This window comes from Mugil cephalus, chromosome 21, assembly GCF_022458985.1.
Source record: "Mugil cephalus isolate CIBA_MC_2020 chromosome 21, CIBA_Mcephalus_1.1, whole genome shotgun sequence".
NCBI lineage: Eukaryota > Metazoa > Chordata > Actinopteri > Mugiliformes > Mugilidae > Mugil > Mugil cephalus.
Genome location: NC_061790.1, coordinates 9,995,868 through 10,017,936, shown reverse-complemented (window position 1 = coordinate 10,017,936; position 22,069 = coordinate 9,995,868). Strand labels below are relative to the sequence as shown.

Genomic DNA, 22,069 nt, shown 5'->3' with positions numbered 1-22,069 from the left:
ATTCCACAGCAACAGCGACAGCAACTGGCACAGGGCTACCACAGGCACCTTGGTAAGTATGTTTTCCTAATCACGTAGCACTGGATTCTTGTCCAGGCTAACTTAACTAAACTAGCTAACGGTAGCCAGTAGATTACATGAAGATGTTCTGAGCAGCAAAGCATAAATTATATAATTTTAGCGTTACAGCTAACGGAGGCTACTTGTCACCCCTCAGGCCAGCAAATTACACTGTAAATTGTTGTTCAAATAGAAATCTGCCCCTGTCCTCAGTCAAACATTTCACCTTGGCTTAGAGTAATAGAGAGAGTAATGCTGATGGAGGACAGAGGCAGATTTCCATTCCACTCACTTTTACACACGTTGTTTTTCAGCTGAGTTTGACTGTTTATAGAAACAAATGTGCTACGTCTTGACCTTCACTTGGAAGTCTTTAGCAACTTTGAAGTAATACAAAAGATATCCTTGTCATGTGATACAAGACAACAATCGGCTAGCAATAGCTAGCCGTAGAAGGACGACTTCTCCGGTGTTTGTTATATTGACCCCGAATCACACCGTTGAATGAGGACTGATCGTCCCATACAGGCTGTTCAATACACTTACTGAGGCAGCTCTAACTCAACAGGCCCTTTCTTTGGGCCTTTGCTGTTAAGTCCCGTTTCCCGTCTTGCTGACCTATTGCGGGATTTATAACTCTACTTGTCAGTAAGTCTTGCTCAGTGCCACTGCTTACATCCCTCACCTAACACAACAACACCTGCGCTGTGTTGCGTTCACCTTTACTGGCCACAGCTATTTGTGTTTCCTCAGCGTTCATCACGTACAGTTTGCTATCGATCATGGCTCCACTCACCTCACCATCCTGTGGCAGCTGCACCTGCCTCGCTCAGAAAGTCACCGAGCTTGAAGGACGCATTTCTAACCTGTATCAGATCCGCGAGGCTGAGCTGTTTATGGACACAGTCACATTCGGTCCACCGGGACCCAAAGCCACTTCCCCTGCCGCTGCCATTTCTCCTCCGGAAATCAACCTCCACGACCACTGGATGCGCCAAGGTGCCAAGCCCAAAGCTCAGGGCTCCTCCACCCCATCTGCACCTGAATCCTGGTCGCTGATCACTAGTCAAGACAGACGAGGGCGCCGCTCCGCTCCTAAACATTACAATCATTTGGAAAATAGATTTTCCCCGCTGGACCGAGATGACCCTACTCCTCTCACAGAGGAACCCCGACCTTGTCCTCCGGCTTTGCTGTCTCCACACCAACTACGCCGCTCCATGCCCTTGTTTACACCCGCGCGGCACGTCTCGAATACCGGAGGCAACTGCCTCACTGAAGCCTGCTTCCCAGGTGGAGCTTCGGCAGCCCTCTGTGCCATCGGCCACACGACATCTGAGCTCGTCCCTCTCTGGTCCGGCGCAAGTGGCTCAGCACCCCATGAAGCACAGCACCTCCACCTCTACCAACGCCCGCTCCAACTTGGGAAAAGCGCTCCGCTTGTGCCTCAGTCAAGCGCGTACACGTCACTCCAGACCCCCGCTTCTTTTTTCCGTCAGTGGGTCTCGGAGGGCAACAGGCTGCTGAGGATATTCCTGCCGACCGCTCCCCTGTTCTTGTTGTTAGAACTTCTATGGTCCGACACGTGGAGATCAGCAGATGCAGCATTTCCTGCCACCCAGGTGCGCTCGTTCAGCACATCAATGACGTCATCCCACAGCTGCTCTCTCAACGTCCACCAGTCTCCACTGTGGTCGTTCACGCTGTGTAGTTTCTGGCCCCTTTGTTCCCCCCTGTTTAGATGATGTAAAATTCAGCCGACTCAAACAACTCCACATCTGGCTCAAAGGTTACGGCCGCAGCCGAGACATCCCATATGTGGACAACTTCACCTCTTTTTTCAAAAGAACTGACCCCTTCAAAAACGACCATTTCCACCCAAATCTTAACGGTTCTCGCCTCCTATCCCTGAACACTGAACTCACCCTGCACTCCTGCATGGCTTATTCTGTTTGACGGTCACCAATTCCACACTCCAAGCACTATAGCAGTCCAGTGAAAATCTCATCTATCCCTGTTATCACAAACTTTAGGTCTAAGAATTGCACTTCTGATCTCACCAGTTCAGATAACCTCAGTAATCTTGTCCATATCTCTCCAGTTGTCAGCTCCCCACACAGAAATGCACCTCAAAAAATAAAAATAAAAACGGCTCTGTTAAATGTCAGGTCACTTACAAATAAATCATTTTTAATAAATGAACTCATTAGTACCCACAATCCAGACTTCACTCTACTAACTGAAACCTGGCTGGATAAAAATGGAACCACTACACTCATTGAGACTGCACCTCCAAACTTCAATTTCTTCCATACCACCAGAACTGATAGGAGAGGTGGTGGAATTGCTGTTTTCTCTGACACTTATGGCTGTAAGGAAGTCCACCTTGGTGAATTCATATCATTTGAATACCTTTTTATACTTTAACATTCACATTGACATTGAAACTGATCCAGATGCCATAAGCTTTAATAGTCTGCTAGAGGCATTTGACCTCTCTCAACATGTCCGTGGACCCACCCACAATAAAGGACATACTCTTGACCTTGTCATCTCAAAAGGACTTAACATTACAATACCTATTGTTGTGGATGTAGCTTTTTCTGATCACTGTTGCATTTATTTGATTTTGATGACGCATAATTAATGACAATACTATCGAAGGCTTTCAGAAGAATGTAAAAGAGATGTCGCTATCCACAATATCTTCAACTGGGGACCTTGTGGCCAACTTCAACTCAAAAATACAAAGTGTCTTAAACAAAACTCTACCACTCAAAACTAAATATGTAAAAAAACAAAAGGCTCCCTGGAGAAATGGAGTGGACATCAGATGCTTAAAGAGAAAGTGTCATCAGGCAGAGCGACAGTGGAGAAAAACAAGACTTGAGGTTCACAATGACATTTATAAGAATAAACTGAATGACTATAACAAAGCAATCAAACAGGCTAGACAATCATTCTTTTCTAAAATTATCAATGAAAATATGAATAATAGTACAGTGCTTTTCTCCACTGTTGACAGACTTGTTAACCCACATTCACCATTCCTTCTGATTCCAAACTGATTTTTATGTAACTGTTTGTATTGTAACTATGTATACCTCTTGTAAAGCACATTGAGTCTGCCTTGTGCATGAAATGCGCTTTATAAATAAAATTGAATTAAGAATAAGAATTACACATAAAGTGCATTGATGCTAGTAGCAAATCGTTAGTTTAGTTACGTTAGCCTTGACAAGAATCCAATGCTACGTGTTTTGGAAAACATACTTACCAAGGTGGCCTGTGGTAGCACTGAGGCGGTTGCTGTCGCTGTCGCTGTTGCTGTGGAATAACTTTGCATTGCCGCTAAAACTGCTCTGCCGATATGGTTCTTCCTGTTACCGGCATTTGAATTGGCATATTAGCTAAATATTTAGTTTCACCCGAAACATTTAGATTTAACATTTAGATTTAGATTTAAAATATCTCTAAGTTGACAAATATTGTTGTAAATGTGCAAAATGTGACTCTCAAAAACACACCAGTTTTTCAAGCATTGTTTGAAGCTAAATGTGTTAAAATGTTGCCTTTATTTTCAGAGTGAGTGACTTTATGGCACCCCATACTCTGCTGGTCCCCTTTGACAACAGCAGTTATCACATGTTACCGTGCAGGTTTCCTATGGTCACTCGCAGGATTTACCAGCAAGATGAAATTGTACCCCCTCTCATTTTTCCCACATGGGTGGCCCTAATACTAATTATTTTCCGTGAATGTTTATGCAGTAGTCGGGGAAGGTAAATACTGTGGTTGATAGTAGTTGCAGGTGCGCTCCAGGGGGAGGCAGTACAGGACAAGCAGGGCAGCTGCTGTGTGAAGGTTTTTGACGAGAATAAGAGAAATAAGCATAGACTGAGCTGATGTGTGACGTAAATAATGTTGTGTGTTGAATGAGTGGGTTGTGAAAGTAGTACAGTGATGAGTGTAAAGAAAAGACTGGGTCCCGCTGTATTACTCAGGCTGCACTACAGCGTCTATTCACGGGCGCGATCCCACTACTGAGCGGCACGGGGGCTTTGACCTGCTCCGTTTCCGACCTGGGTCGGTGCACCCCTCCTTAGACGACCTGGTGGTCCCGGGCTCCCCCAGGAGCACCATATCGATACCGAACTTAGTGCGGACACCCGATCGACATAGTCCGCTGCAGCCCAGAGCTCCTGAGCTCAAACGATCCGCCAGCCTCAGCCTCCCGGTAGCTTGGATTACAGGCGCGCGCCACCGCACCCGGCGACCAGCAGCAAGAAACACGAGGCTTTTAAAGACGAGACAAGTAACGTCACAAAGCCGTGAACAGCAGCGACTTCTAGTCGCCGAAGGCTGAACAATCATCAGCCTTATCACAACTACTGCATGTGTATATCAGGGACAAACTGTATTTAATTTCCCAATGCATGTATTGTTTATATGCACAATTGTCTTCAGCTTTCTTCTGTCGTTACCACACTACAGGCCAAAAGTTTGGAAGCAAAATTAAATTTGTACATAAAAGATTATAGCTTCATTGGTATACTTTGCAACAAAATAAACATGATTATTATACGAAGAGTAGAAGACATTTGTACTATCATTATCAGGTATTTAGTTTTTCTTGCTTAGACTTTGCTTTCTTCAAAGTAACCTCCTCTGGCTTTAACAGCAGCATGGCATTTACGAGGCATTCGTTTCAAAAGATATATTCGTATGCAGACTCTCAAAATCCAAAGACTTAAAGTGAATAATGCAAAATGTGATTTTTTTTTCTTTTGCGCTGAAGTCGTGACTCATGCAAGTCTTCTTGACCGTAAAGGTAAGTCCTTCTTTTCTTTTGCTGACATTTTTTTTCAGCAATGGTCTGGTAACATTAATGTACGCCTAAAGGTAAATTGAGGAAAATGGTGCGTATCAATAAAAGCAAAGTCTGATCATGCATTTAACACATCCAGGAGAATACATATAACTCATGCTGGTTTTTAAGAAAGACATTGTGAACAGAGACTTGAAGTTGCTTCCAAACTTTTGGCCTGTAGTGTAAGTAACAGTTTACAGTAGATAGAGTATTTATTGTATTGAGAAATCAAAGATGCTGCACACGTCTCTAAGTTTTTGGATAAAGTGCGATAATAACATCTGGCCACAAGGTGGCCTAACCCGTTTTCTTATAGGATATTTTACAGTACACTAGCACTACTGCAAATGAAAATCCACTGATTTTCCTTTTTTCTTTCTTTTTTTTTTTTCCAGACCTGCCAAGCGTAGCGTTGTGTGTAGTGGTTGGAGGTGAAGGCTGGGGACGAGGGTCAGAGGGGAGCATGTGAAGGGTTTTGGCACCCTGCTACGGTTTAGCAGAGAGAGTGCATTGTTCTCTGACCTAAATTTCATGACATGGAACTGCAGGGGAAAAAAAGGGTCAGGGTGAGCGGTCCACATCAACAGCGATGTCTGTGCTCTCCACCGCCCCACGCTCACTGGTCAGACCGCGGCATCGCCCAACTGTCAAACAGCATTTTAGGACTGTTCACGAAAGTTTGTGTGAAGAAAATTCAAGACCCAGAAACGTGACAGCGCACAGTACGCATTTTCCTTTGATAGGAACTGTGACACAGCTGATGCTTTGTACACATACATCAAAAGGTAATGTGCAACTACTGCACAGACAACAGACACAGTTTCTGGCACACAGTCATGACTTAAGGCCATACGTGAGAAGAAAGGCACAGCTTATTCTTGAAACGTCCGTCTTTTCCTGCCATTTCAGGCCTTGTGATTTTCACACGCACACCTGTGATCAGCCACTTTACTTTCCCACAATCATATTTGAAGTCCTGATAGGCCCTTTTTTTTTTTTTTTTTTTTCACAGAAGACGTGTTGGTATACAGTGTAAGTGTTGGTGAGAAAGCACAGGTGTAAATGATAAGGCCGGTGTCAGGGTCCTTGTGTTGTTTACGCTGGCTCACTGCCATGACGTACTTACAGAGCCAATCTCTGGAACGTTTGCGTGGTCGCCAGTATTTCTTCAGGCCTTTGTGCTCCAGTCACGTGCTCCTGTTCTGCCTTGATAGTTACTGATTACCTTTTTTTTTTTTTTTTTAATTCTCAAATAAAATTCTCTTGCATGTCACCTTGTCTGCCTTTCTGCATACAGTTATCAACCCCAGTGTGGAAAAACACATGAGAAAGACCTGATCGTTCTTTGTCCAGCCGGCTCATCAGCATCTCAAACGCGTCCAGCGGCATCATCACGTCCATGGGTGTGTCTTGCCGAGAGGCCCCGCTCGTCATTTCTCCGTGCTTATGAGCTCGTCTCGGCGCTTAGAGGAGGAGGTGGCGGGGAAAGATAAATCTCATTCTCTTTTTCATCACACTGACTTCATTCTTCACAGCCCTTTGATGAGACAGGGGAGCAAACCTGGGTGGAGTGTGGAGATTTACGGCTGACAGAAGTGTGCAGGCCATTAAAGCCCGGGCGCTCTGCTAATGAACATCCAGTGCAATCACGCTGAGAGGAGTACAGTATGTATGGAGCTCATCGATCCAGAGTTGTCCTTAGGGACGTGTAAGCTGTACCCTGACCCAGTCACATCAAAGGACAGCAAGATCCATCTTTATTTCCTTATCACAACTCATGTTGGATTACGTTATACACCAAAAAAAAAAAAGCTTTGCTTTAGCTTTGACTACAGCAGCAGTCACTGTGGTGTTGTTTCAATAAGAAGCTTCTGCAGTGTCACAAGGTTTATTTCCATCCAGTGTTGCATTCAGTTTTCACCAATATCTTGTATTGGTGATGGGAGAGTCTGACCACTGTGCAAAAGCTTCTCCAGCACATCCCAAAGATTCTCAGTGGGGTTCGGGTCTGGACTCTGTAGTGGCCAATCCATGTGTGAAAATGACGTCTCACACTCCCTGAACCGCTCTCTCTTTTTGCCATCAGGGAAGAAAAACATCATTCAGTATATTCAGGTAGTCGGCTGACCTCATTCTTTGGGTATAACGTTGCTGAACTTCAACCTGAGCAACTGTACCGACCCCAGATCATAGCACTGCCCCCACAGCCTTGTACAGTAGACACTAGGCACAATGGGTGCATCTCTTCATCTGCCTCTCTTCTTACCCTGATGCCCCATCACTCTGGAACAGGGTAAACCTGGACTCATCAGACCATGTGACCCTCTTCCAATGCTCCAGAGTGCATCTTTATGTTGCTTAGCCTCACTGATTAGTGGTTTCCTTAAGGCTACACAGCTGTTCAGTACCGATCCCATGAGTTTTCTTTGCATTGTATGTGTGGAAATGCGCTTAATCAACTATTAATCATAGCCCTGAGTTCTACTGTTGTTTTTCTTCTATTTTATTTCACCAAACGTTAAAGTGATCGCCGATCATGATCAATCAGGATTTGATTCTGACCACATTTCTTCCTCAGAGACGATGGTTACTCACTGTCCGTCCAATTTTTTAATAATGCACTGAACAGTTCTTAACCCAATTTTAGTAGTTTCTGCTTCAATCTCCTTAGATGTTTGCTCCAGAAATCCAGTCATGTTGTCACGGACGTAGTGTGAATGAATGCCTCAGCCAGCACCCCCCCAACCCCCCCAAAATCCGCCGTCATTATTCCTCCCGCGCCCCCCTGGGTGTTGACGTGCAGCCTGTAGCCCCAGCTGTTGCCTGGTGATGCAGCGCACCAGACTGTTGTGGCGTCTCGTGGGACAACGGAGATGAGTGCTGTAATTAGCGGGGAATGAGGCCAGCAGCAAGCCGAGGTCTTCCTGCGAGGGCCCCCGGAGGCCTCGGGGGACTTTGAGACGCGTGGCTAACCTGTGGTGCGCTACCTGTGGCTCGTTGGTTGCGCTTATCTTTTTTTAATAGAAGCCATTTCAACGGGACGCAGTAGGAAACGCAGGGAAGCAAATAATAAAATGAACGATGGCTGAATTCGGTCGAATTCCTTCAGATTTATGATACACCTGAATATAACAAACACACTGTTAATAACATTTATTCTTTTCCTATAAAGATAAACGGAAACTGTCAGCTGTAAAAAAAGGTTTAGAGATCAGGATAATAAAGAAGATACCCACCAAATCCAACCAATCCAACAACCAAAAATAAATAAATAAAAACGAGAGAAAAGGGGTGAGCAGAAAAAAACACACAACACACAAAGCAGGTGCTGTGTGAAACCACTGTGCCAAAAAGACCAAAAGCAACAAAGCATCGACGGTAAACTGTATTTTAAAATACAATATGCTAATGAAAACATACAGATGACTACTGCAACTACTATCACAATACTTTAACTACTCTAATTACCTCTATAACATTATATTATACACAGAATACACAAAGAAATATCTAAACAGAACATATACAAGTGGAACTGTTCAGTGGATGTACACTTATTGACATAACAAGCTGCACAGGATAACTGAGTTGCTGTGCTTCTCAAACACAAACTAAGACAAGTCACTGAATCAAATAGTGGCAGAAAATTAATTAGAAATGTATTTAATAATTCAGTAAGTCAGCCTTCTTTATTTATCCATCTTTAAGTTGAATTTTAAATCTTTCGTAGATGCTAAGGGCTCTGGGAAACTGAGTTTGTCCCTTTTTGCTCTTTTATCATTAAAAAATGTAAACAATCTATAGCTTTTAATGTAAATAAATGGCATTTGAAATATGTAATCACTTCTACAATAGAAACTCGGGTTTAAGTTGCTTGTATATTCGTAAAAAAATATATATATCTATACATCTTGTTGCATTTCCACTGTCACCATGTACAATAATAAATTGCGTGTGTGATTGTGCGTGTGATACGCAGGCCCCTGTCTCTGTCTGCGTGCGCTGGTGTGTGCAGGTGTATGACGGCTGCTTATGCTCCATCTGCGTCGGCTGCTGATGAGTAAAGCCATGAAATAGATCCAGCTGGAGATGTGCAGAGGAGGCTGAGGCCTCCTGGGAAATCATCCACACTTCCACCAGCGCCGTGTCCACTCCTCCAGCACCCCAGAGAGCTATCAATAAGTGGGTAATTGAATTTTAAACACAAACACTGCCGTCAAATGAGCGTCGCTCTGTGTGTGTGTGTGTGTGTGTGTGTGTGTGTGTGTGGTAGGGGGTGTTTAGCTGTGTGAACATGGCGATGCTGTCACCCAGCTCCTGGGTGCAGGGGGGTGGGTGGGTTGCACAGGAAGGATGAATGTTTAATCCATTAAATAACAATTACGGCCTGTAAAGATCCACATCGGCTGCTGGTGGAAGGAGGGAAACATGGCTGAACTGATCACATGCCTCGGTGACAACCAGTGATTTAACATGATTGCCAGGCACACGCGTGCAGACAAAATGAACCTGTAAGAGTACACATTTATAGATTCCCTGTTAGCTGCTCCGGCTAATATGTGTGCCTTCTGTTACATCAGGCAACTGAGGACAAAGAGGGCGTGTGTTTGTGGTGCAAATTAGGCCAAAACCCCAAAACTGACAAGCCTCACAGTTAAAAAGATACTATTTTTTACACCGATTCCTGTATTTTAGATGTAATATATTATAATATAATGTACATAACTGACTCCGTTCAGGCCCACTAAATGAATTAATGGATTAAAACACAGAAAGGAAGGGCAAACATCCATTTTTCAATCAACATAAAAGGGGTTACACATACACACACTTAAACACTTAAGATTCCTCTCTGTTCATCATGTGTAGCATGCAATGATACAATAATTCATCACTTGCTATTACAAACAGCAGACAGAAAACCAACACTCACTGTTTGATTTAAACCTAAATACAACGGTAACTCTTTAAGTCGTGGTACTGCCTAACCAGATTTCTTGACCTTTCTTTGAATTAATTTGATTGCATTAAAACGTTTTCTTTCTTTATACATAAATACTCATATTCCAACGCATCTTTCAAAACTTACTGCATAAGTCAAACATTTTAAACTACCCTCCCTTTGACCTTTGAACCCACTTGTGTAAGGAACACGTGTTGACGACAAAATGATTTCAGTCGATGCTGACGACAGCGCTCTAACCCTAGACCCCCCCTCTCCCCCCATAAAGGAAACAGAAGTCGTGCTAGCGTAAAGTAACAGGCCCTTGAACAGATGTTTGAAGAGATTACATTTCCGCTCTGACTGTAAATGAAGTGTGTGTTCTGTGTGATCAAATTATTTTGTGCGAGGTGCAGAACAGAAACTGTTAGAAAAACTGTGCGCAGGTTATTAATTAAAGGTCATTTACATTAATCTAAATCTATGGCAACACGAGAAAGTTGAGCTGATGACTTTTTGGTTTATGTCACTGGAGATACAGACATAGTTACCTGAAAATCAAACATGAGCTCCTCTATCTCCTGACTGAATTAAAACCACTAATAATGAATTACAGTACTTGTTTTGTTTTTATTTAAGTTGGTATGAGTTCCACTCGGCAAATATTTGACATAAAACTAAGAAATCTGGGGGAATTAGAAGATTAGGGGAAGCTAAATGGAGAGCTGTTTTTAGAGTGTGTGCATGTGGAGGATAAAAATCTGAAAGTGGGCTAAACCCGGAAAGTGCTGCGCTGACATCTTGCGTGTTGTTTTGGACATATAAAACCTATCACGACGCTAAGGATGACAAACACACAAACACACACACAGACACACACACACACAGCTCAATGAACACAGTTTGTCAAGTGCGATCGTTAAGTTGCACTCGTGATCCAAAACGAGTTTGCTAGCTGTGGTTTTCTCATGCTGCTCGCACAATGGCCTGTATATGGGAGCTGCCTGGTGGCATTGCTTAATTAGGCGGAGAGTTGATTCGTTTGCACTAATTGACAGCTAATTAAAGGAGTGAGGGCACATCGAATTGACGTCCCTCAAGGCTGTGCCCCGACCAGAGGCTACGCTGGTGACGGAGACTTGTGAAATATTGAATCTTGTGGGTACCACCTGCCATTAGAAGTGGCGTCAAACATATGGGCGGCGTGCGGTTGAACGGGCTCATCCTGCAGTGTTGAAATGCTGCCTGTTGAGCCCAGCTGCTTCAAGTCCAAGGGGTTTATTAACTGCAGGAAAAAAGGAAAGTGAACCGGAGAGATAAATCCGAACCTGGATGGAATAAGATAGGAAAGACAGATTTTTTTTTTTTTTTTTGATTTATTTATTTTTTTTTTTTCTGTCATATTCAACCGCCAGTGTTTGGGTAGAAGTGTAGATTGTTCTACAGCATCAAGCCATGCTGAAGTACTTCTGAACTGCACTGGGTTCAAGAATGTGCAATACAACTATTTAAATTACATTTAACACTTATAATTTTCTAAATTAACATCTGTTTTAATTTACTTAATGAACCTTAACCGTCGCTGTCGGCATTTTCCTCCCTGAGAAATTTAGCATTTAGACAAAGCACCGCAACAAGTTTTCACAACTCTTTGGCAAGGAAGTAACACTTGACTGACCAGGTAACATTAAAATACTTATAATAAAGAGCAGAATAGAAACTGTTCTTATTGATTTCAAGATTATTTTAATAACAACTAACAAATACTCAAATCACTGCTTGTATGTGGAAGATGTTGGTTATTGTGTCAAACCACAACACGTGAGTCGCTGCTCTATGGAGAGACTCTATGGCCGCCACCAGAAAAAACAGTGTAGTTGTTGAACACAACAGTCACAGCCTTTAGCAGCTAAAGACACAAATGATTCACAGGGAAATATAGTTATGAACATATTTTCGTACCTGCTGACAACTTTTGTCTGTAGCTGCAGCCTTTTTGAGAGCTGTCACCTGCTCAGTGTGAACTTGTCAGCAGGTAAGAAGACATCTCTCTGTCTAATATATCTAAGAAGACTAACTGATCTAGTTCACTGGGAAGCTGCTGGGGTGGAGACCATAAACAAAGCTAAAAGGGGAGTAACATTTGTTTGGCCTCGAGATGCTCATCTCAAAATCAATGTTTCTCATTGTCTCCATCTGTTCGCCAGCACTTACGCTCTTTTATGGTGTGATGTCTTTGTATAAAACTTGCATGTACCACTTCAATTTGCCCAAAAAAAGAGTTTCAAGAGAGTTTTGTCTGTGTCTGAACAAGTCCAAAATAATGTCCTTATTATCTTTGACACTAGTGTCACATTCTCATCTAATGAAGCTGCATTAAAGGGACAATTTGCTTTCATTAAATTGGTATTGGTGTATGCGGCACTGATCCAGAGTCAGAATATTACCTACATACTGGTCAGCACCAGTTTGTAGAAAAAACAAGGAGGAGTATCAACACGAAAGACAAACAAGTAAACTAGTTTCCATGGACAGCAGCAAAATGGATTTTAGCCAACTTAAACGAGTCACATGTAAACGATGCATGTCAGTGGAGGTGTCGTTTCCAGTGTCAAAACGAAGCCACCAGACTCCATTCATAAAAACGTTAATTTTACCTCATAGCACACAGGAGTTACCTGTGTGCTACCTCTGTGTGTATATCTACATAAACGTGGAGACAAATTCATGTGAACTATCCCTTTGAAGACATGAACCGCCGGGTTTGAATACACACATATTTTTCATGCGCAATTTAAGTGTTATTTTTATCCAAACATTATATATAACAGGCTTCCCTTGTGAACAGCTTCAGGCAATTTTTAATACCACAAAGTAATGTTTAGTGTAAACGGTGAAAGCATTAGCGCCTGTTTAAAAGTATTCCTCTGTCGATGCCTTCAGTCCTCTACTGACACGGGATGTTGACACAAGTTCCCCAGAGTTTAGCTGCCAAACACCAAAAGCCCAGAGGCCACTCAGATTTCTCCGCTTTCCCCTGGAGCGGGGACCATGCTCTCTGCAGGAGACCAGGAATAGCCTGTCTTCATGTCTGCTGGTGCTGCCCATGTGAATCAACAAAAAAAGACAATTAGGGGCTTATTAGGGTTTTGGGGATGTGCACCTCACGGGGCGTCCGCTCGCCTGCTTGGCCCCGGCTCGGAGCCGCTGCCATGGCTCAAAACAGTCAGGGGCATTGTCTCACCTAATTACGCTGAAACCAGGGGCCCCTTTTTGTGTTGCCACTGCCATGCCTGTCCAGTTCCCTTCTCCTGCCTAACTGCTAGTCCCTATCCACTGTGGAAGTGTGCTAATTAGACAAGAAATGGGCCCGAGTAATTATGTCAGGTCTTGTTAGGTGCAGCCGCGGTGAGGAATATTATTTTGTCAAGAAAGTTTTGGTGTCGGGGGCCTCTCTCCCATGTTTCCCAGAGTATTTTCCTCATTACGCCAATAACACATCTGCACATGCAACAGGGGAATGCAGCACACTCGGCAAGTCAGGGTCCCCCGACAAACTTCAGAGCATAAATAGATGCACTCATACAGAAATGGAGACTATAGAACGGCAATAGCATGAAGTTATTGCCCTAATTAATGCTTTGTGCCCACGGAGCAAACAGTTGAATCACCAGCCGCACATTGTCGGGGATTGTGAGAGCTTTTTGTTTCCTCACCCTAATAGGATGTTTTGATCAACGGCTGTTTGGTGACCCAGCTCTTCTTCTTAAATGCCATGCTCTGGGAAACTGCAATTAGCTAGATTAGAAGAGCCATTTCTGGAGCCGCGAACAAAAACAAAGATAGATCAGACAGTGAGATCCGAGCGTGGTTCAAAATGCCAGAACCAGGACTGACCCAGACGGAGTCCTCCTTTTTCTTATATTAATTTAAACAGCGTGGATTTTTTTTTATAGTCTGATTCTCAGCAACATAAGGTCAAGCTGATTTTTACCTCTTTGCAGCACTGAATTCAGCACTGAGCTGCTGCTTGATACATTCACCTCCTTGACACCAGTTCAGTCTTTTTGTTGCCACATAGCTAATGAACTATTTTTTCTTTTATTACCCCTAAAATATTTCCTAAAATTTCATCAGCATCTCTAAAACAAACGCAGCATAACTACAATAATTTTAACGAATCTGTGCCACTAAATTATTTTTGAATAAATGTAACACAGACAGTGAATAAAACATTGGTTGAATGGCTCTATGTACATTTGTAGCAGTCAGCCACCGCACAACTGGGCCTTAAAATGGCATCATTTATTTCAACTTTAATTATTTTACACATTTGCTATTATTTATTATGTAGTTTAAATCGCAGAAATTAATTATTTTAGAAAATAAGGACAAGAATGAGTTATATGTATGATTATTCTAACCAAGTCTTCCAACATTCAGTGTAAGGTCCAAACCATACAACATTCACAGAGATTAAACTGAAAATAATAATGATAATAATAATAATTATAATAATAATAATAAATCCAGTTCGTCGTGTTTAATTAAAAACTAATATATAACTATGTCACAGGTTTTCCCTCAGTTGTTGATCATTTCATTCCTCTGTCTTTGAACCGACAGTCACGACGTAAAACCCGGTTTCCTGCGGCATCCTGATCCTGGAAGGCCGTGATTGGTGGAAGTCGTGCGCGCGCTGTAGAAACCCCATTAGCATGGCTATTGGTTTGGCATTGATCTCTTCATTCACCTCTCATGAAACGCCTCTCGCTAATAGCTTCTCATGAGATGCTCAAGGTAACTGAAGTTGCACCATTTTCTCTTCATAAGCCATTTAGATGTTTTATTTTATTTATTTTTGGAAATCTGGTTAGAAATGATCATACCTCAAACTAAATGACAGATAATAGTGTCAGACATTTTATTTTGGTATTAGAGTTTTGAACACATTTATTTCCTAACAGCCCTCTGGTCTGAGGCTGCGCTAATGATGCGCAGTTTTCCCACAAAGAAAAACCTGACGCGCAGAAACGGTGATTGACTGGACCTTGTTGACGCCTCATCTCCTGATCATATCTCCGATTACAAACCAACCCTAAATCTCTCGCGGGTTTGACAGCCTGACGCACGGGCGCCAAACAGTCCCACGGGAGCCACCTTTATTTATTTATTCATCACCACATGCCCTATTGATAGCGCCGCATCTCCAGCGCGTCCTCTCATCTCCATAAACTCTCCTCCGCGTAATTATCTGTCCAGATGTCCAAAAGTGTGCCGCAAATTATCTCCGCAATAATTGAATAATAGCTGATTAGAGACGATTTGGTTCTGAGGGGAGGGAAAGAGGGAAAGTATTTTCACAACTCAGCGGCTTTGGATTTGAGCTGAGCGTTGCTCTGTGATGAATGAAGGGGTAGCTGCAGATGATTTCCCCTGACGTCCTAAACGTCTTTTCCGTTTTGCTCTCACTTTCAAATCCGGATTAAGCCGCTGAAACATTGCGTAACCTTCCAGTTCCTGTCAATTCTTTTTTGTATCTGCAATTAGATCACAAGGTAAAACACCCATTTGAACCTCCAGAGGTAAATAAATCGGTGGCTGCATTTTGTTCTTGAGTTTGGGCCACTGTTTGTCTCATATTTAATTGCCACCCTGGTGTGCCCTAAATACCCCGAACTGGGACATTGTATTCTTTATCATGTGGCCCGACAAAGAATAATAAAAAAAGAGGCTTAATAACCTATCAACAGATGCTCAGACTGTAGCCAAAGACAAAACGTTTAGTGCGCAAACCTAATTAGAATATGCAAATGACAGTGTGAGTTATATGGGACGTTGGGGATGAAGCTGCAGTCTGCTAACGGATCAATCAGTCTACAGTCTTTCTAATAAGAGGCTAAATTGATTAATTAACCGACAGAAACGTTGGACGGTGTGAGCTTAGGGACGTTTCTTGTTTGCTTTTTGTTGTCCCCCCCCCCCCCCCATATATTTGCCATGCGTGTTATGCTTTCATTGACAATTGGAAAAAATCGTTTTAAATGTCAATTTAAAACGACAAAAGTTCATTTTCTCATATTTTTATGGTGACCTTAATGCTGGTGCGTAGGTGAATGGCGACATCACGAAAAGATTTTTAAAATTACAAAGGATGATTTGTATAGTTTTCAAAATCAAAACAGTTTTCTTCCAAAAATACTCCACGCATGTATATATATTTTAAATGCCTTATATTTAGGGGAAAACACACATTTATCCAGGTTTATTAGCCAAATTCCTCTTGGAAAATAGCGTTTTTGTTTGTTTGTCTTGTTCTTGTTTTTATTTATTGAATGCGAATAAAGGTGCTGCGAACTAAAATTTTCTTCGACGTGAGGCATTTGATCAAATCCGTTTGACAGGAAGAGTAACAGTGAAATAAGATCTTTATTCCCCAACTGGTTTTGCTTTTACAAAATAATTTCAGAAGATATGCACTGTCTCCACTCTCTCTATTTTAAATGTCAGAACAAAAACTGTCATAAGGAGGTTTTCCAAATTATTGTGTTGCCAATAAACTGTGGTGTAAAACTAATAATCGGGCTTTTCTGTGAAATCAAAAGGTTTACTGACAATGGAATACACGGTGCAGCAGGACGTAGGCCCCCCGTCAACAGCTGAAATATGAGGCTGAGACACGGGAATCCATCCACATCTTCAAAAAACTGCAAATATTCGGTTATTTTGTCACATGTAATTGTCATCTCCATCAGTAAAAGCACCGAGGAGCGGTCACAAACTTTAGCATGCAGTCGTTCCCCTCCTGTGATTGGCTGCCGCCTGTTGCCTGTCGGATTAAAAAGCGCAGCGGATGAAGACAGCGGCGATAAAGAGAGAGCATCATCACTGCACCAGGGACTGGAGCCTTTTCTTTTTTTGTGTGTGTGTGAGAGAGAGAGAGAGAACAGAAAACAAAAAGTGCACCGTCATGACGGGGAAGGAGGGAGTCGTCCTTTCAGACACTGAGAATAAACAGAGATCAGCCTTACAAACCGGCGTGAACCACGGGGGATCCTTGCAGCCGCCTGCAGTCTGGAAGATGGCCCCCACTGTGCAGCGGCGCACCGGCTTTGGGATCCAGGAGCTGCTCGGCCTCAACAAGGAGCCGCCGGCGGTGCCGAGGCGGCCTCTGGAGGCTCTGCCGCACAGGGCGCACGTCCTGGCCGCCAGGTCGGCCCTGGCGCACGGCGGCCTCGGGGTCAGCATGGGTTTACTCGGACCGGAGGGAATACACTCGTTTTACAGCCAGCCCGCTTTTCTGGAGGTGTTGTCCGAGGCGCAAAATGTGCACCTGCAGCCGCTGCACAGGACGACGCACATGGACGCACAGATGGATGCACAACACTCAGCCAGCTCCGGTGAGTGTCAGAAAATAAAACGGCTGTTTAATGTTAAACTTTAGTATCTTCACTCACGACAATATTTTAACCGACAATATAAATAATGCAGCATGTCATTCATATTTGTCTCTGATTTATTCACTGAATTTGTAAGAAAGCAGCAGTGATGGTTTAAGAGAAAAGAGCAAACGTCTCATTAAAAGTAAAATTTGCATTGAACAAAGCGGGTTAGAAGTGGTAGTTTGTGAAAATGCACTGGTATTTTAATTTTGCAAAAGTCTGTACGTAACAATAAAAAGACTGCAGACAGTTAATATCAAGTCACAGTTCTCCAACCAGTTTTGTTCTTGTTTGTATATTTATTATTATTTTATTAGATTTTGTTTTACCTTAATTTGCGTCTTCCCTAACATTCACTGATAATATTTAACAGATAATTATTCGAAATCTACGTATGTATATGAAAATATATTAAACAGCTGGCGGATGTTTCCTCACAGACTCCGATGACTTGAGCTCCGGCGATCACAAATTCTCCAAATCATCCATCAGTCAGAGCAAGAAAAGGAAGAAAAGACGACACAGGTAAAACACGAACGACACGAAAAACAACAAAATAAAAAATAAACAAACAAAAAATAAAAAAGGAGGTAGATGATTCCTGTTTGTCACATGTCAGGCCTTGTGGTACTACTACAGCTTGCATATTAGAGTTTGATACCTCGGCCTAGAATAAATGAAAGACAGATTGTTGTTTTTACAGGATAAATCACTGCTATTTTTTTTATTATAACGAATATGTGGGGAAAAAATAAATTTTCTCTGTGAGAAACGGAAAAAAATCACATAGCGGTGATAAAGCACCACTGATTGTGTCTGTGTAGCAGCTTCTAAAGTGTTACGGTTTTAAATAGAAGTGTTTTATAGCCTAGTCTTTTTGTGGCCTTATCTTGAATTATTCACTTTGAACAATTTCTGAATTATAAATAAATTTAATGTAATAAAAACTAAAATGCATTTAGAATTTTAGGCTGAGGTAAAAAAAATAAATAAATAAATAAAAATTCACGTGAGGCAAATAGGACTGAATTGTGTTGTGTTCAAAAATGGGACATCCAAAATAATGATATAATGTACAATTCTTTTATTTTCGTCCGCAGAACTATTTTCACATCCTATCAGCTGGAGGAGCTGGAGAAAGCTTTCAACGAAGCTCACTATCCAGATGTGTACGCCCGAGAAATGCTCTCCATGAAGACTGAGCTTCCGGAGGACAGAATACAGGTGTGTATTCACGTGTTCGTGCGCGCGGATGCAGGAACGTAGAGGGCCCAAGATGCTTCTTAAACATTAAAGTCTAGACGCATCATTTAGACATTTCTTGCCTGAGCATCACTCTCCGTCAGATAAAGGAACACAAAGGGTCACCTGCTCCATCGTCATCCTCACACGCTTGCGGCCGGTTCACCCTCACACTGTAATTAGTTAATAGTGGAGAATTTATCACATCTTTCCCTGGGAGAGGCAGCCGTGAAATGAAATGATAACTACATAGAAATTAATTAGCAGGGGTCAGCGGCTGAGCAGAGGGCCGTGCCCGGCTGCTATGAGCATTTTAATTTCCCGTGATATTTGAGCGCCTGTCTCCCATCGACCGGGGCCTGGAAATTAACTTATTTTTCAATCAGCCTCTTTGCCCCCGCGGGTCACCTCTCACAGGAAGCAAAGTCACACACGCCGCCGTGCACACTCACACTGTTGCTGTCAAAAAGCATGATTGCTCATCTGGGGCCCATCTTTTTTATGAGATGGAGGTTATCGTCAGATCTACCTGAATGGCTTTCCAGGCCTGGCTTTGATCGTTTTTAATTCCAGGTCTGAGAAACCCACACATGTGCGCGCGCGCACACACACACGCGCGGACACGCACACGTCCTCTGTAATCTCATCCTGCCTCCTCAGCCATTTTAGGATGCACATTTTTTTTTTTCTCCCTGTTCTCCTCATCCATATTCACAAGCCTGCTGAGACTATTACAGTGTCTGGCGTAGTGGAAATCAATCTAGGCACTTGAGGAGCCGGGAGCAGAACAACACACACACACACACACACACACACACACACACACACACACACACACACACACACACACACACAAACATATTCTACATGTGAAGCAACTAATGAAAAAATAGACATTAAAACTGAATTCCAGTCCTTGTGTACATCACTTCCATTCTGAGTCTATAATGAAACTATAAAACACTCATTTTTCTTTTACTGATGCAAAAGATGTCTCAGGTATCAGACCTTTTTAAGTCTCCAGTAGATGTCATTATTTCTCTGATATTCACATCCTGGACTTGAAATATATTAAATATCCTCTAATCACGTGTTAAAACTGAAAACTGGTTTTTATATACAAAAATAAATAAATAAATAAATAAATAATTCTCAGATGAGTCACCACTGTTTTGGAGGTGCAAGGAAAACCCTCACAAAATTCAGAAGGTGGTCATAATGTTATGCCCGTTTTCCATGTTACATTCCAGTCAGAGCAAATCCGAGCCCGAACTGTAGACGACTCAACGGGTTCTAACCTTTGTGACCCCTGTCCCCCTCAGGTGTGGTTTCAGAACCGCAGGGCCAAGTGGAGGAAAAGGGAGAAGTGCTGGGGTCGCAGCAGTGTGATGGCGGAGTACGGCCTGTACGGAGCCATGGTCCGTCACTCCATCCCTCTGCCGGACTCCATCCTCAAGTCAGCCAAGGACGGCATCACGGACTCTTACGCTCCGTGGCTACTGGGTGAGGCTTTTTAAACTGGTTCACTCACAAAAGCGCAAAAACACTAAACGTCTGCTGTGAGAGAAGAAGGCTTATTCTGTCTTGAAAATCGTATCGATGCAGATAGCGGCGCATTTTCTATACAGGAGCATTTAAACCTGCTATCTGCTGACTGTCTGCTCATCTGTGATCTAAGCTATCCTCTGGCTGGAATGGAGAAATGGATCATTTCCACATATTTTCGTAGCATAATTGTGGGTCCAAAGAAAGTCTCTTTTCTTAAAATCAGTTCCAGAACCAAACATCACTCCCATGTTGCCTGATTGTGCCGGAGGCCTGAGATGAAGCTGTATTCTAAATCCGACTCCCATCAGGACCCAATAAGGGCATCAATAAAAGGTGGAAGTCAATACAGTGATAATCCTACTCCATCAGGGCAGATTAGACTAAATCTTCCCTCTCGCCTCATGTCAATTGATTGGTGTGAATCAATTAGGTAACTCTAATTGAAAAAGAGCTCCTGTTCACCTCTCTGTCCCCTCCGTCTACAGCTTCTGTCACTCTCTCAGCTTATAGAAAAAATCCTTTTAGATTTATCCTTTTTCTCTTAACAACATTCTGTCCTTTTCCATCCAGGTATGCACAAGAAATCAGTTGAAACACCTCCGGGAAAAGTCAGCAGCCTTACACCTCCATCGCCACCACCACTACCACCACCACCGCCAGCAACAGCAACAGCAGCACCGGCACCGGAGAAGGCGATGGACATTGTTGTGGAGGAAGAGAAGCAGAATCAATGCAAAGACTCTAATTCGCCCATTTCTAGGGACGAGCTGAGGGAGAACAGTATCGCCGCGCTGCGGGCGAAGGCGCAGGAGCACAGCGCCAAGATGCTCGGGACAGTTCCTGACAGAACGCACGGCCACACGGCGCACAAAGAGGAAGCCGGGGAGGAGATGACAGAACAGGAAAGAGCGAAGGAGGAAAAGAGTAACTGAAAAGGGCTTCAGGATATGAACTGATGGCGAAATAGCGGAGTTGGTAAACTTTTCTCAGAGGCAGAAGTCTTGTTTTATTGGTTGAATTAAACCACTTATCCTGTATATCATCCCTCCTCTGAGGCCTACCGTCCAGGCAGCCAACTGAGGTTCATTAACTCAACCAATTCTACTATTTCTGCCTCTTAGATCTTAGTAATATTTGTATAGCTAACCAAAACTCTGCGATACACGTCTCCTTTTGTGACAGAGTGGAGGAGGCCTGAGCACAGAATGTGTTTCCCCAGCAGTGATGACGTGGAGCTGCATTAGAACATATTTATTTTCTTCAACTTACAGGTTCTGTGACACGGCAGCTTTTTAAAAGGACATTTTATCGCGAATGCTCGGAGCAGAAGAACCTGGATTCAAGCGTCGTGAGCGATAGACTTTTTCAGGTGCTATTCGGGAGCTCACTCTGACCTGTGACCTCCCTGCGATGACAGATTTCTGCCGGGCTGCGGGTACAACTACAAACCGTTGGTACCAAATCCTGTGCAAAGGTTATAGCGTTCGTTTTCTTCAGCGGTTTCAAATAATTGTGACGTACATGTAAAATAAATGTCCAATAGCCAATGCTGTATTATGATGTAAATAAGCCAGCACCAATTATCTGTTTGTCTCTGTATAAATGTAACTGTAGTCTAATTAAAAGTGTTTAAAACTTTAATCAAATGTTTCGCCTGCAGTTGCTGCGAGAGTTTGACACAAAATTCATCTTCTGAAGAAAAGGAGTTTCTTTTTACTCCCATAAACCCTGATTTAAAGATGAGATCAGGGCGGAGGACATGTTTAGTGTTTGCTCCCCAGCGCATCTGCAAAAAACCTGCAGACATAAGGCCAAACGCAGCTTTAGGAAGACAGATTTAAGCCTAGAATTAAAAAGACGAGACGCAAATCTATGTGACTGACAGCACACACTGTAGCATATCAGCTGCATATTAATATATCTGATCCTGCATTCCTCTCAGCTCTGTGGAGTATTTTATCATCT

General features: G+C 42.9%; 1 protein-coding gene and 1 long non-coding RNA gene across 2 annotated transcripts; one reads left to right on the top strand and one right to left on the bottom strand.

The window, feature by feature from the left end:
• Positions 1-4,007: 4,007 nt before the first annotated feature.
• Positions 4,008-19,471, bottom strand: LOC124998657. Its single transcript, XR_007111085.1, has 4 exons — positions 19,460-19,471; positions 19,181-19,189; positions 11,006-11,010; positions 4,008-4,285 (listed from the first exon to the last, which is right to left on the bottom strand). It is a non-coding gene; the product is annotated as an uncharacterized LOC124998657 (long non-coding RNA).
• LOC124998656 (visual system homeobox 2-like) lies at positions 16,735-21,740 on the top strand. Its single transcript, XM_047573099.1, has 5 exons — positions 16,735-17,272; positions 17,755-17,839; positions 18,415-18,538; positions 19,879-20,059; positions 20,675-21,740. Exons 1-5 carry the CDS (start codon positions 16,843-16,845, stop codon positions 21,034-21,036), a joined length of 1,182 nt encoding a protein of 393 aa, XP_047429055.1. The 5' UTR covers positions 16,735-16,842; the 3' UTR covers positions 21,037-21,740.
• The last annotated feature ends 329 nt before the right edge of the window (positions 21,741-22,069 follow it).

Coding starts and splice junctions, on each gene's coding strand:
- LOC124998656 (XM_047573099.1), top strand. CDS start 16,843: ATGACGGGGAAGGAGGGAGTCGTCCTTTCAGACACTGAGAATAAACAG. Junction 18,539..19,878: donor TTCCGGAGGACAGAATACAG/GTGTGTATTCAC, acceptor TGTCCCCCTCAG/GTGTGGTTTCAGAACCGCAG. Junction 20,060..20,674: donor TTACGCTCCGTGGCTACTGG/GTGAGGCTTTTT, acceptor TTTTCCATCCAG/GTATGCACAAGAAATCAGTT.